Genomic DNA, 15,253 nt, shown 5'->3' with positions numbered 1-15,253 from the left:
GGGAGCTGGAGGAGGCTGTCCGCACCCTCCAGGACCGCATCGACCGGATAGAGGTGCGAGGGATGCTCCCGCGGTGTTGGGAGGGACGGTCCCAGGGGAAGACGCTCCTGGGGATTTGGGAAGGATGCTCCCAGGGGATGATGCTCCTGGGGCGATGCTCCCACATGTACCATTCCCCAGGCATGCAGCCACACACACCCCGAACCAGCTCATCCCTCTCATGAGGCTTCAGGAAGGTTGTCTGTGCCCTGCTCTTCCCTGAGGTTTCTGCTCAGGAGCAAGGGGCTTGCCCTCAGCCCACGTCTCTTCCCTCTGCACAGGGTAGTCCCAAGGGGCCAGGGCTGCTCTGCTTTCCCCCCTGTCTGCACCCAGGTAGGGCACTTTGCTTGCCCCATAGCACCTGCAAGGACTCCTCCAGAGCAGGTTGGCAGCTCAGGGCCAGACTCTGCCCTTTAGCAGAAAGGTAAATCCCATCTGATGCCATCGCAGTTATGAATGGGACTGCTCACAAAGTGGAGTGCAGTGCAGAGCCCAGCACCTCTTCCCCATATAGTCCATGGGAGCCGGAGGGAGAAGGGTGCAGCTGCAGTCACTTGCTGTGCCCATCCCTGCGGCATTGGGCTGTTGGCATTTAGGATGCAGACCCCTGATCCCCACTCTGTAGTGGCTGTGCAATGTGTGCCCAGCAGGCTCAGCCCTGGCCCGTCCACAAGCCATTGGCACTAAAGGCTCTACCGTGACATCTGTGATGGGGCACATCATGGAGGGCATGTGAGTGTTGATTTATTTGGGCTCAGCAGACCCCTGAGCTCTGCTGGGTGTCAGAGCCACCTTCAAGAAGCCTCCTGTGAGTCCTCAGCCTTCTCATCTTCCTGTTCAGTTCCCTGTTGCCCTCTCCACTCCTCCATGGAGTGTGGAGCTGGGAGTGGGGCAGCATCCCATGGAGTCCCTCTCCTCAGCTTTGGGCTTCTGCCTCTCTCGCTATAGCCACATGCACGCAGTGGCAGCAGGCAATGGGTGGGGAAATTCTGAGCCACTAAGGTCACAGGCTGGATGAGGTTGGGAGAGAGTGTTATTGTAATGGATGGAGATACGAACAGGGATAGAAAGACAGCGAAAGACAAACACATGCATGCAAGATGGAAATGAGCTGGAGACTAGAGGAAGCACCTGTGAGCTGCCAGGGTAACTCACACACAGGCACAAGAGGAAACACAGAGGCATGCCAGGCATGTGCAGGGAGATGGGAATGTGCAGCCTGTCTGAGCATGTTGCCCAGAGCCAAATGCAGCCAAAGGGAGGGACAGAGCCACCACAAAACCCCCCCTGCAACCCCCAAAAAATGATTTCCCAAGAGTGGGATAGTGCTACTGGTGTGCTTACCCAGGAACAAAGGGGAGAAAATAAGTCCCTGCACACATATACCTGTGTGTTTTTGAGGACCGGGTGATGCATGGCGGAATGGTACCCAGCACATCAGTTTGTATCTTGGGAACCATCAGACCTTTAGCTGTTCTCCAACCATCCTCTCCCCCTTCTCCAAGAGGAAGCACCATCTCTGAGCTGCCTTGGTCCCTGTCCTGGGTTTTCTGATGATGGCGGGAGGTTTGGGGTGGAGGAGGGTGATGCTCACAAGGGTCGGAGCAGGCTCTTCTCCCCCAGGGAACCTGAAGCAATGCTGGGACGAGGTTCATGCACATACTGATGAGGAAGCCAAGTGGCACGTGGCCAAAAATGTTCTTTTTTTGTGCTGCCGGGAGCCTGAGGGTCCTAAGCATACTTCGCAGGGGAGACACAGCACCCCGCGGCTCAGTGAGCCCTGCCGGATGAGGAACTAGGGCAGCGTGTCACAAGTGGGCTGGACCTCAGCTGCCCTGGCTCCTGCCTGGTATGTGCCACCTGTGTGAATCACACCCCTGGGAGGGATGGCCACAGCCCAGCCGGCCAAGCCCTGGGGTCACACCTCAGCCATCCAGTGATGGTTGCCTGTGCCTTCCCTCCCTGGATTGCCTCCCCCTGCCCCAGGAGCAGGCACCTAAAGCTTCGTGGTGGGGTACCTGCACACCTCTGTCCCACATGGCTGCAGCTGTCAGCCCTGGGAGCCTTCCTGGGGTACCCCATGACATGGGAGGCACCCCCAGCCCCCACAGCTATCTTGGATTCTGGCAGTGATCACCCCAAAAGGTGACCTGGATGGGGACAGTCCCGGGGTGGCTCCCAGTGTGCTGGAGGCTCTGTGAAACCCATTGGGGAGGAGAGAAAATGCTGCAAAGTCTGTGGTGGCCTAATCTCAGGAGAGGGATGACACAAAATGCCATGTGCTGCCTTGGGAAGGCTGCATCCCAAGGCATCTCCAGGTAAGATTGCCAGCAGGGATTACTGCTGGAGGCTTTGGAGTTGGTACTGAGAGGAGGGGGCAGGTAGAAGATTGCTGTTCTAATCCAGGCACTCTCAGCTCTGTCTGTAGGGCATAACAAGATTTATTCATGCACTGCAAAACCTATTAAGACGTTTGTTTCTTAATTTTGTCAGCATGGCAGCAAGACTTCCCAGGGGAGGATTCAGGGAGGGACCCCACAGTCTCACTCTTTGTCCCCTGCCATTTCAGCAGGGATGGGCTTGCATTGTCACAACATTGACACGGGGACTTCTTCCCTCACCTCTTCCCAACCCTCTACAAGGGTTGTTGTCCTTTCCTCATGCACAGCAGCCTAGTTAGGCTTTTTTGTCTTGGTTTTGAGGGTTCCCCCCTTCTCTCAGCATGTGCTCATGTCTGTATGCTTGAGTGCATCTTGGAACACAGAGCCAGGGGGCTCAGATGGTCCTTTTCCATACTTCTAGTTATTGCTGCAAATGGAAACAGAGCATGGAGGAAATCACCTTGGCTTTCTAGGCTGTGCCCAGATGCAGGTGCTCCCTTTCTTCCCATCATCCCTTGCAGGAGATGGAGCAGGAGAGGAGACAGACTGGTGGGCTCTGTGGAGAACCTGGCAGAACTGTAACAGCCTGTTTGCTCCTCAGCCAGCATGTGGCTGTGCCGGTGTGACTGGTGACCTGGCTGCTGGCAGGAAACCCTTGGCTATGAGAATGGGAATGGTAGTGACCTAGCTGCCTTCCTTCTGTCTCCATCTCCAGCAGTGTGGGGATGGAAATCCCCAAATTCTGATAGTCCCAGGCCCTGAGCAAGGTTTAAGGGGAGCAGGATCAGTGGTGAGCTCTTCCCTTGTTAGGAGGAAGGAGAGGCTGATGCATCCCTGCTTGTCTTCTGCCCCATGCACTCCTTCTTGGGGTTTAATGAACCCCAAGGATTTGCTCGGGTCCGAAAAGGTGGCAGGGTCCAATAAAGAGTGGTGCAGCAAGTGTGCCATCCTGCAGCAGTGAGCATCCCGGGGTGGCAGGCACAGAGGAGTTTTGTGCAGCCTGGAAGAATTCCTGGGTCCAAGGAACAGAATGGGGCTGCTGTGTGCACGCACCCAGGTGACCATCACGATCCCTGGGATGTGCTGAGGCAGCATCCCGTGGTCCTGCCTGCCCTGTCCCAGCAGCTAAGGTGGGCACTTGTGTGCTGGTGGCCGAGGGGGAGCAGCAGATTTGCCAGTGCATTAGTAAATGAGGCTCTGATCTCCTTATGTAAATCAAAGTGCATTTGCCGACTGAGGGCTACAACCCCAGCGAGCACACGCCAACGGGGCTGCCGCAGACCCCCAACCCACCTCTCCCCTCCCAGCCCCCGGCAGCCGGTGACATTTAAAGTGATTAATATTACCTGGCTCTTCCAATCTTTTTGGCCCGTTCTAGTGCTCAATAGCATCAAACGAGCCTCCCCGCACCCGCTGCCCACTCCCCTGCTGCCTGCGCAGCAGCAGATGGGGAGCCGGGTGCCTGCCGAACAGCCGGGGAGAAGGCGCTCCCCCCTTCTCGTCCCCCCCAAGGCTACTGGTAAATAACAGCTGCACATCTACCATTAATAATTTTACCAATAATTTGGTTTGGGAGAAAGATGCTTGAGGGGCAGCTTGGAGATGAGGAGGATGGTTTAGGGGATGCAGCCCACCTTTGCACCAAGGGGATCACCCGGCACATCTCAGCTGCATGGGGTAGAATGGTCCAGTCTCCTGTCCAGCCATGGTCTGGCTGTGGGGATGGGAATGGTGTCCACTGGGATAGCCCTGAAACTCTGCCAGATGAGGCTACTGGCTACATTCCTTTCCAGAAGGAATAGGGGGTCAGCAATGGTTCAGTTGGCCGTGTGGATCTGTCTGTCCATGCACTGGCTGCCATGCTGGAGTGGCCAGCAAGATCTAGAGAGAGGGCTGAAAGGGGAAAAACTCAGGGAAAAGGGAAGAAATTGAGCAAGAAGGGAGAGATAGCATGTGTGTGCACAGAGGGGAGCATCAAGAGGAGACACTCCAAAGCCAAATAAGTGAAAAGGCCATAGGGAGAAAAGTTACAGAAGGAAGAAAATAGCAGCAGGGAGAAAAGCAGGAGGAAGAGGAGGTAAAAAAAGCACTCAGTCACTACTGAATAATGTAGGGCAGGCTACTGGGGGCTAGTGAGAGTGACAAAAGCTCCCAGCCTTTTCTTTTTTCGTCATTAACAGATGGAGCCGTGCATGAAGCAGGGACGTAGGCTCCAAACCCGCAGCTCGAGCAACCAAAGCGTGCAGCAGACAGGAGCGTGCCAGCCTCCGCTGTAGCCGGGTGGCCTGAAAGGATGAGGAAAGCTCTTGCAGCCCGTGCGATGTGGACACAGAGGCAAAGGCAACCCCATCCCACCTCTGCCAACCCAGGCAGCTCTGCTTGGGTACAAATGCAGGCATCCACCAGTGGGAACTGTCCCTGCCAGGAGGATGAGAATTAACCATTTCACTCACCTTTCCTTCCCTCCTGCCAGCCCTCCCCTGCCTTTCATCCTGCCTCACCAGCAGATCCCCAAGTCTTCTCCAAAAAAAAAAAAAAGGCGAAAGACCTAAAGCCCCTTCCCCATTGGCTAATCCCTCCCTGTTTTACAGGGACTAAAGGTAGGATGCCCTTTGCCAGGCACCTTTCCCTTCCCAGAGAGGTTCTGCTCTCTGCAAGAGCATCCTTAGTGCTGCTGGAGCAAGCCGGCAGCGAGAGCTGGCGTTTGGTCAGGGCTGACAGATGTCCCCTGCACAGCCTCTCTTCCCATGCTGGGATTTGCTTCTCCGGATTGGTTTTCCTCACAGAACCTGTGGGTTTGCCCCAACAGACCCTGCTGGCACCTCTTGCAGACCCTGGGACATCACAGCCTCCCTTTTATTTGTAGCCTGAGTACATTGCAGCCCAGTGCAGGTACATTTGTGCTCACACCAACACCATGCTCTTGCTTTTCCTCCCCCTGCAGTTCCCATCCACCAAGGCTGTATCCTGCCCAGCCAAACCTGGCTTTCCTCCAGCCTCTCTCTCATCTCAGTTGTTCATGATGGATAGCAGAGATTGGGGGTGAAATGGGCAGGCATTCCCCCCTTCAGCTTTGTGTGCATGATTATCAGGTCCTGTTCAGTTTGGAAAAGCAGGATGTAGGGAAGAAGAAAAAGCTAGAAGCCATAACCACAGCTGAGCGTGCTGACCTCCTCCAGGCCAGCTCTGAGGCCGTGGGGAGGCTGTTCATACCAACAAGAATGGCATCCCCCCATGTCCCACCAGTGTAAGCCACATGAATATCCAGGGCTGAAGAAGCTGTGCAGAACTCTCGGTGCTGGAGCACCCAAGGCAGCTCCAGCACCTTTGGGAAGGTCTGGAAACAACAGAGAAGGGGGTCACCATCTTTCTGAACCCATGGCAGAGAGACTAATGTCCCAAAGACATGGGAAAAGGAGAGGGTTCCTATTTACAGAGAAACCCCACAAACATGGCAAAGGGTCACCTTCTCCCTTCCAGCCTGATTTTCTTCCAGCTAGGATAGAGTCTTCTGGTAAGGTAGGATCTGGGGTCTTTGCAGAGTGTAGCAGCAGCTGGGAGCATATTCACCAGGTACCATGTTAGAATTGCCACGGGAAGAGTTTTGGTCTGGGTGTTAACCCTGATGAGACAAGACATGCTTGATGTGCCCAGGTGATGGGTCATGTCTTGAGAACAGACACACACAACAGACTCACCACTGGTCCCACTTCTCCATGGCATCCACAAGGCCTGGGAGAGGCTGGCTCACAGAGAGCTACCTGCCCAACCTGGCGCACGTGCACACACCCCCGCATGCCAGCTGAGCTGAGCTAAGAGGATTACAGCCCCATTAAGTGATGTTAATGTGCCGGACATAGGTAAGCAGCCTCACAAGCAGAGCAACAGGGGTGGAAGTTCCAAGGTCCTTCCCACATTGTTCCCTCATCGTGAGAGGCTGCCTGCAGGAGCAGAGCCAAGGGATGACCCAAACATCCCATCCTTGCTCTGTTTCTGAAGCAGCAGAAAGTCATTAAGAGCAGCCAAGCTTCATTTTGCAGTAATGATCTCAATGGGGCTCTGAGAGGGGAGGTACAAAGTCGGCTGGAGGCTCTTGGAGGAGACCCCAGTGCGGATATGGGACTGTCATCTCAGCACTCCCTGTAGTGCTGCAGGCTGGGCATGTCCTTATTTAACCTCTTACAGTGACACCTCCCTGAATTTTCTCTTTTCTCCCTCCTTTCCCCTCTGCCTTGGCTGCCGCTGAGTGCAGCAGGAGCTGCCAGCCCGCACCAATGGCTCAGCACCCACTGCCCCGGCATTTGCTCGCGATGCCCTCCACACCAAGATGGAGCAGCTGGAGGAACAGCTCCTCTCCAAGATCCTGACCCTGCAGAAGGAGCGCCAGGCCGCAAACACTGACCACAGCCAGCAGCAGCACAACATCGAGAAGGAGCTGAACTCCCTCCAGAACCGGGTGACGGAGCTGGAGCACGGTAAGTCCTGTTCGATGGGGATGGAGGTGGGGCAAGGGGGTCCCTAGCCCAAAGTGTATCACCAGGAGAACCCCAGCACAGGTCACCCTCCACAGGTGCTGACCCTTCTCTCTCCTCCCCATCCTTGGCACGTAGGACCGCTGGGTTACAGCCCTCCTGATGCCTTCAAGGTGACCATCCCGGTGCAGAACAACTACATGTATGCCCGCATGAAGAAGAGCCTGCCGGAGCTCTACGCCTTCACCATCTGCATGTGGCTGAAGTCCAAGGCCCTGGCAGGGCTCGGCACCCCTTTCTCCTACTCTGTCCCAAGCCAAGCCAATGAGATTGTGCTGTTGGAGTGGGGCACTAACCCCCTGGAGCTGCTCATCAATGACAAGGTCAGCTGGGTTGCGGGAGGGGCAGGAGAAAAGTCCCTGCTCTCATGTTCCCTGTTTCAACCCACACTGGTATGGGGGAGCTGGGAGGAAGGGCCCAGGCGTATGGGGAGAGGGAGGAGAGTGGGGAGGATGGCTCACTGAGGTGGGTTTTGAGAGGCAGAAGCAGCACAATGGGACGTCTGTAGATTTTGGGTTGTCACCGCCATGGGAGTGCGCCACTTGCTTTGTGAGGGGCTGGGGAGACACTGGGGTCCCCGTGCAGTCCCACTTGCTCTTCCCCGGAAGGTTGCCCAGCTGCCGCTGAGCCTGAAGGACAAGGCCTGGCACCACATCTGCGTGGCGTGGACCACCCGGGATGGCAAGTGGTCGGCATACCAGGATGGTGAACAGCGGGGCACCGGCGAGAACCTGGCCTCCTGGCATGCCATCAAGCCCCAGGGTGTCATCATCCTGGGCCAGGAGCAGGTATGTACCAGCTTGACACTGAGAACTGCCAGTTAGCATTGCTCTGGTGGGAAGCTGGCTGGGGAAAAGCCCCCAAATGGGGCAAAGGCAGGGGGTGGTGTGGGCACAAGAGCTCAGCATGGCATGTTGGCTCTCCTGCCTGCTCATCTGACCTCCAGCCTGGCCACGTGCACTCATTGTCTCCTCTTCCCTCTCCCTATTCCTCTGGCCTCTACTTGCTCCCTGTCTTATCTTCTTTCATCTCCTCCACACATCCATCCCCTCCCCTCCTTGCCACCAAGCATCAAGCTCTGCTTCTCTCCAAACTTTTCCCTCTCCCTCTTGCCCTTTTTGCCCACTGGGTGCATGTTCCTCCTCTTGTGCTCATCCCTGTCCGATCACCTCTCCTGCTCTTTCCCAGGACACTCTGGGGGGCCGCTTTGATGCCACGCAGGCTTTCGTGGGGGAGCTGGCGCAGTTCAGCGTGTGGGACCACATGCTGGCACCAGTGGAGATCCTGGGCTTGGCCAACTGCACCTCTCACCTCCAAGGGAATGTGATTCAGTGGGACGACCAGGCAGTGGAAGTCTTTGGAGGTGCCAGCAAGGCAGGCTTTGCTGCGTGTGAGGAAGGGAAGAAGGCATGAGTGGCGCCGAGCCCTCTCCCCAGCACCGAGGAACCCAGTGGCAGCCACAAAGCAGGGAGCCCCTTTCTCCCCTCCCAGACCAGTAAGCCTTGTCAGGGTGATGCTTGAGCCCCCACACTGGTGTCCCAGGAGGGAGAGGGGACCCTGCAAGCCTCCCTGTTACCCCTGTGCTGGTGGTGTGGCTTGTCCCCACCCCTGGCACAAGCCTGCTCCTGGGTCTCATCTTGCCCTGCTTCTGTTTTGAGTGGATATTGCTGTACCTGCAGGTGTCCCTGGTACAGCGAGGGTCCTCACCTTGTCAGCCCCAACAGGGAATGGGAAGGAGAACTCTGTCTATCCCAAGTGCAGTCCAGCCGCAGTGGGATGCCAGGGTGCAGGCACTCCCTGAATATATCCCCTTTCCTTATTTATTTCTAGCAACCCCACTGTCTGGTTTTACAAACCCACATTCTAGGATCTCCCCTCCAGTCCCATCCCCTCTTCTGTTGCCCTGGTTTTTCAAGCATCACCCCAGGGAAGCCAAGGGAGAATAGCAGGGAGCCAGTGGGCAGTACTCACCATTCTGCACCCCTCCCCCTGCCTCTGCTGCCTGTTCGGGCAGGGCTGCCTGAGGGGAGCCAGGCTTTTGAGGCAGTTGGAAAAGAGCATTCCCCACTCTCTTCCAGTTGGGTGGTTGGTCGGCCACCAAGGGAATGGGGGAAATGGGGCAAAGCATGTCCTCCAGTGCAGGCCAAGGGGGAAGGAGTGCAGCACTGCCATCAAAGGCAGTGAAAGCAAGGAAAAAGGAGATGGAGGATGGTGGTGGTCAGAGGAGCCCTGCCACCCATCCCCCAGTCTTTTGGTTACCGGATCAGGTTGCTGCCCTTGGTTTCACCCAGGCCCCATCCTTTAGCTGCTCCTGGCCAGGAACAGGGCTGCCACTGGCCTTGGAACTGGGAGGGTGATGGGGTGGGCTGGTGTTTCCCCTGTGGAGTGCCTGAGAATACTGTTTCCGTGCCGCGTGGTCACCAACATTTCAATATGTGTGTGTGTGTATGTGCACATGTGTGTGTGTCTGGGGTGGGGTGGGGGGGTTATTTCAGGGCTCTCATGGTTGCTCAATGCAGTGTTCAGCTTGCAGTGCTCCCCCCTTACCCCAAGTCCCACTTTGTGCTTTGGGCAACAGCCACCCCCGCCCCTGGGGGAGGCGAAGCTGGCAGGAGGGACAGCCCTGCCACCCAGCATTCCCCCCAGGCAGGGTCTCTGCCAGCGCTGGGGTGGCTCAGCCTGCTGGGGAGGACGTGGCAGGGATGGGGTGCAGCCTTTGTGCCAAGTGGGAACACTGTGACCTTTGTGCACCCTGAAGACCTACCCCTCTCCCTCGCTGGCTTGTGCGCTTTCTCTAATGCACGTTCATGACGGGGGCCCCTGACGCGCACCTGTGGTGGGACATTTCTTTTGTAAAGCTGATCGTGAACAATAAACGTGATGTTTTCTGTTCGAGCCTCCCACGGGGTGCGAGGTCGCTGCGGGGGCGGAGGGGACTGACCAGCCCAAGCCAAGGTGTCCTCCCCTGGGATGCTTAGGGTTGCATCCCTGAAGGGAGATGGCTGGGCCCATTGCTGGCATTACAGAAATATCATTGCAAGGGTCTGGTATCATTGCTCCAGAGGGGCAGGGAGGTGGTGTCACAGTTTGGGTACTTCTCATCTACCACACTGCAGAGCAGCATGGGGTACAGGCTGCTGCTGGTGCGGTATGAGGTCTGGGGGAAGCACCTCTCCACAGAGGAGGAGCCCCCATCTCAACAACAGGAAGCAGAAACCAGTGAGAAATCATGGCCTCTAGGTCAGAACGTGGTGTCAAGGAGCTCATGTCAAGTATAAATCTAATTAAGTACTAGTAATGAGTTTCTGACCTAGCTAGGCACAAGAGGGTTCAGGCACGGCCCTTGGAGCTCCTGTTGTAGAGCAGCTCGTGACCAGGTCTGAATGGTGCTTTTGCCCTTCAGTAGGTCCTGCCCCTCCTGGGAAAAGCACAATCTCACCTGTATTCTGGGAAAAAAAGCACAAAGCCAGAAGGCTCAGTATTCCCTAAGGCCCTGAGCCAGAACCGACCCCACCAGCTCCCACTTCTGGAGGGTATTTAATGCCATAAAACAAAGTCTGGTGCTCTCACCTTCACCACATCTCCACAAAGCTGAGGGTTTGTTTTGAAGAAAAAGTATGTACTTCAGCTGGAGCATAGGCTCAAGGGCTTTGCTGAGCTTGAGGCTCACCCCCACATCACTAAGAGGAGGGGGTTCAACAGGTGACAGGTATCTGCTTGTGCTCCCAAATAACAGCAGCATAATTAGGAAGGGCAACACTTTTTAGAGGAGAAAATGTCAAGAAACATTGTTGGGGTCACAAACTTAGGAGGAGGTGAAATGAGAGGACTGGTCTGGAAAACTCTCCTATTAAAACTGCAGAAGCCCTGAGAGAGGGCTCTTGGGGCTGCTGGCCAAGGCAGGAGAGATGCACGAGGATGAACAGGGATGGAAACAACCTGGCCACTGATGTAGGCTATTGGCATAAATCTTGTCTCCTCCGCAGCCCAGAAACCCAGCCTATGCTGAAACTGTGTGTAAACGCTCTTCAGAAAAGCAGAAAAAAGGGGGCACCAGGAGATGCTTGAGCAGGGCCTTCTGTGCTGCCCTCTTTGTCTCTGCCAAGTGGCGCTGGCATGATTCCAGCCCAAGCCATGTACCTGAGACGTGTGGATCTGTCACTTCTGGAACAGGAGAAATGGGGGAGCCCGGCAGCACAGCTTCTGCAGGGAGACCTCCTCTCCCACAGAGGTTCACAGCCAGCTGGGCAGACCAGGGGGCACGCAGGAAAACTTGACAGAATTTTCCCAGACCTTTTAAAAGCTTCCAGCAAATGCCTCTGCATAAGGCTCTTCAGGAAACAAAGGCATTTGGGAGAGATTAGAAACTGGTTGGGAAACCCAAAATCAAGAGCAGGAATAAATATTTGATTTCCATCCTGCCCTGGCTCTCTGCAGGAAGCAACGTCTGCTTCTCACCCATCTCAGGAGGAGGAGAGCAAGACTGAGACCATTTCTTTTCAGTAAGCTGAGTCTTGCAAGAGCAGCAAACCTGCAGCAGGGCTTTAAAGGTAGAGGAGATGACAAATCAATGGCGTTGCTGGCTGGAAGGAGTAATTACAATGACTTAACACATATTGCTTGCTTCTAAATTAACCAGGAGCACTCAGGAGAAGCCCCACATTCTCTAAGGGCAGCTGGCTTGAAAACAGTGCATCGCACTCAGAAGAGATGAGGAACAACAATATCACCCTTGGGAGGCTGGGTATAGAGGGGAATTTTTAAAAATGGTGTGAAGAAGGTTTTGTGGTTGTGGTGGGTGCTTCAGCTGGGTTGCTGTGTTGTGTCTGGATATCCAGAATGGGGGGGAAGAAGGGACTCAAGAGGTGGGCAATGCAGAGGCAGGGGCACTGTTGGGCTGTAGCAGTTCAGCAGGAGCTGTCACAAGAGGAGATGGTGTGGGAGACAGGTTGGTGCGATGGATACCACCTGTGTGCCCTTCTCTATCTCCCTGCCCAGGGGCTGTTTACATGCTTTGAGGGGTGGAGAGGGACTGCCATTTCCCTTCCAAATCTGCAGGACTCACAGCTGCAGGGCTTTCTGCAAGCCAAGGGCTTAGCCAGACTCAAACATACCCCCCCCACATCCTCCAAGGGTTTTGTCCAGCAGCAAAGAAGACCAAATCAAACATGGCAATGGGAAACCTTCAGGCCTGATGACTGTTAACTAAAGTGCTGAAATTCTTGAACCCCTCCAGCCCCTGCCCGTATTTCCAGAAGGCACCACTGGCCATGCAGGCTCTGCCTTCCCAGGGACATGGACAGTCCTGGGACCTCCCTGCATTGCAGCAGGCTTTGGGAAGCTCCTGTGCTCCCCAACACCTACAACCTGAGCTTTGGGTTTGCATGTCACAACTCCCTGCAGTGTGTCAGCCTCCTGGTCCCTCAAATGAGGTCAAGCCAGCCCATGCTTGTCCCCGGGAGGTGACTTCCGAAGTCCCCATTTACCCGCTCTGCCCTAGTGATGGGGCGCTGCCTTAATTGCATCCTTGCGCTTCTCTGTCCTGCTGGGAGCCTCCTCTGCTCCCTCCCAGAGCCAGGAAGGCTCATTAAGACTCGTGCAGCACTTGCATAGGGAATGTGCCATGATTCCAGAGCATCTGTCACAGGAACAGCCCCCGCACGGCTGTTAGTGCTGAGGCAACAGACCTTACTAGCAGTAGCTGTTGTTACTAGAGGTAGTAGCTGTGGGATCATATGAGAGGTACTGCATTTCCCAGCAGACCAAGGGATCCAGCTGTCCCAGAGCAGGTTGCCACATCCTACAGAGCAGAGGGTTGAGCTGCTTTTGTCTGCCTCCAATTCCTGATCATCAGCATCCCCATCTCTGCTTTCCCTCAGCTCAACACAACATGGTGGGGCTCTGATGCCAGTGAAATGTGGCTTCAGCATCTCCACAGGGCCTCCTGAGTGCTCCTCCTGCCTCCAGCGAGCTGCATCTATACCACCCCGGGACAGCTGCAGGGTGGACCTCAGTGTGTCCCAAGTCCCCAGCCTGGGCCCTCTGATACTACCCAAGGCAGTGTGGAGCAGTGCCCAGTCCCTGGGCTGTGTCTGACAGGCTGGACAGCAATCACCAGCCCCCTGCTTTATCACAGGGATGTTGGGGAAGTCCCAAAACATGGCCTGAAGCAGGTAAGAAAAGAAAGAAGAGAAAGAAAAGAAAGAAACAAAAGAAAGAAGAGAAAGAAAAGAAAGAAACAAAAGAAAGAAAAGAAAGAAAGAGAGGAAAGAGAAGAAAGAAAAGGAGAAGAGAGGTGCTTTCACCTGATGAAGAGTCAGCCTGCTGTCTGGTCAATAAAGATGGCTAAAAGAAAGCATGAGGCAATATATATGTTATATATATGTGTGTATTTGCAGTTGGTGCTTGCATTTCTGTGCTCAGCTAAGGAGTACAATGCACCCTCATGTCAGAAGGCAAATGGCACTTTGTTTTAATGCTTAATGCTTTCAGCAGCCACAGTGAAGTACAAAGGGCTGAAAGAGTTACCATCTGTGATTAGTGGCGAATAAGGAAGGACCAGCCAGAGCACAGCAATGATTCCAGCTCCTTACAGATCCAGAGGGGTGAATTGGACCCTTGCTCTGGACTTGCTCTCACCTACAGTAGGGCACCTGGTTGCTTGATATGGAAACTAAAGACCAGTACCTGTTACCTGTGTTGGCCCAATAAGCCTCTGACTGGCTTGCAGTGTTGTATAGAGGCAGCCTGCACTTGAGGGTGCAGAAACCAACCCAACTGCTCACATTTTGCTAAGCCACAGTAGATGGAGACAAGCCAGCAGGATGCTCTCCTTCCTCAGGAGGCATCTCTGCCTTGCAGCCTGACCATTATCACCCACCACAATCACAAAACCCACATTGTTCCTATCTTTGACTTCTGGGGTTGGCCATTTTCCCTTAGCTTCTCACCTAGGAGCTGCTGCTGAACAATCATCACAACCAGTCCCAGCATTCCCTGAGGGAAACACCCCCTGGGGTCACATTGATCGGAACCAAAGCACATTTAGTTGAACCCGGAACTGCGCAGGCACACGTGCTGCCCTCCTGCCCCACGCATAGGGGCATAGGCACACAAACACACCAGCTCGCACTGACTTGCTGCTTGGTAGTAAAAGTGGGTGAACTACACAGGGATTAAAGCATTAAAACACAGCAAGAATACGATGTTTGAAAGAGCCGTGTCCCTGGAGAGATTAGAGTAGCTGCCTGGAGATAAAGCAATGATGATGGAAAGATCTACTTCCTCGCAGAGATTCTACTCCTAATTATCTCGTCTGAAAAGAAAAAATGATGATCTCCCAGCTTTTATCTGCCTCTTGACAATTTTAGCTCTGCGCCTGCCGGCCAATGCTTGCCGAAAGGAAGAAGGGGAAGGAATCAGCCCAGGGGGCAGGAGCAGTAGGAGAATGAGGGGCATAGGAGGAAGAGCTTCATTTCTGTCACCGCCTGCAGCGGCGGCAAAGGGAAAGATGAATGATCACTGCAGTGTTGTCTTTCCAAGCCCAAAGGCATCTCTGCTGCCTCCAGCACTGGTCTGTCAGGCAAAGGACAAGCAGGAGGTTGGATTCACTGCTTCACGAGCAAAAGAGACAACAAGGCCATAGGGCACAGCTCGGTACTACAGTGTGAGAACAAGACTCATGAGCTGGCAGGGGCAGAAGAGTGCCCAGCTTGTTCCTCCCCTGCTCTTTTCCTTCTCAGACAGCCAGAAAGCAATTCTTTCAGCAGACAGCCAGCAGTGAGGACATTTCAAACAAACACCAGCCATAAGGACCACATGAAAGATCAGGCCCATGAGCCACTCTGTGAGACAAGGATGGGCACTGATGGAAGCCCAGATGTCACATCCAGCATCTGAGGCTTTTCATAGGAGAAGTCTTTCCCCTCGATATTACCCTGAAGCTTGCTGCTTCTCCACCTCTATTAATTTCAGATTAATTCAATGCTAGACCCCCAGGAAACTGTTTAAGCCCTGGCTTAGAGGTAATTGGTGTTTGGCTAGCAGGGTGGAGGGCAACAGAGGTTTCCCAGCAAGCCAAGAGGCAAGGAAAACGTGAAAGCAAAGAGACATTACAAGCTCAAAGGCCATGGAGGGCAGGAGGGGGGCTACTGTTATAGGAACTGTTTGAAAACTCATGATCCATCCTCACAGCACCGCTTTCTCCTTCTGTACAGTCATACTGACATGCAAATGTGGGCGATTGCCTCTCCCACACAATGAGAACTGTGTCCAGATCTGGGCCCCTCAATTCTGGAAGGT

The 15,253-nt window shown here is 54.6% G+C and overlaps 1 protein-coding gene across 1 annotated transcript; it reads left to right on the top strand.

Annotated features, from left to right (window-relative positions):
- Nucleotides 1–6: 6 nt before the first annotated feature.
- Nucleotides 7–9,847, top strand: NPTXR (neuronal pentraxin receptor). Its single transcript, XM_008931630.3, has 5 exons — nucleotides 7–53; nucleotides 6,673–6,895; nucleotides 7,031–7,275; nucleotides 7,561–7,740; nucleotides 8,141–9,847. Exons 2-5 carry the CDS (start codon nucleotides 6,748–6,750, stop codon nucleotides 8,363–8,365), a joined length of 798 nt encoding a protein of 265 aa, XP_008929878.2. The 5' UTR covers nucleotides 7–53; nucleotides 6,673–6,747; the 3' UTR covers nucleotides 8,366–9,847.
- The last annotated feature ends 5,406 nt before the right edge of the window (nucleotides 9,848–15,253 follow it).

This window comes from Manacus vitellinus, unplaced genomic scaffold (genome assembly GCF_001715985.3).
Source record: "Manacus vitellinus isolate BGI_N305 unplaced genomic scaffold, ASM171598v3 scaffold_5_pilon, whole genome shotgun sequence".
Classification (NCBI taxonomy): Eukaryota; Metazoa; Chordata; class Aves; order Passeriformes; family Pipridae; genus Manacus; species Manacus vitellinus.
This window is presented reverse-complemented; position numbering and strand designations above follow the sequence as displayed.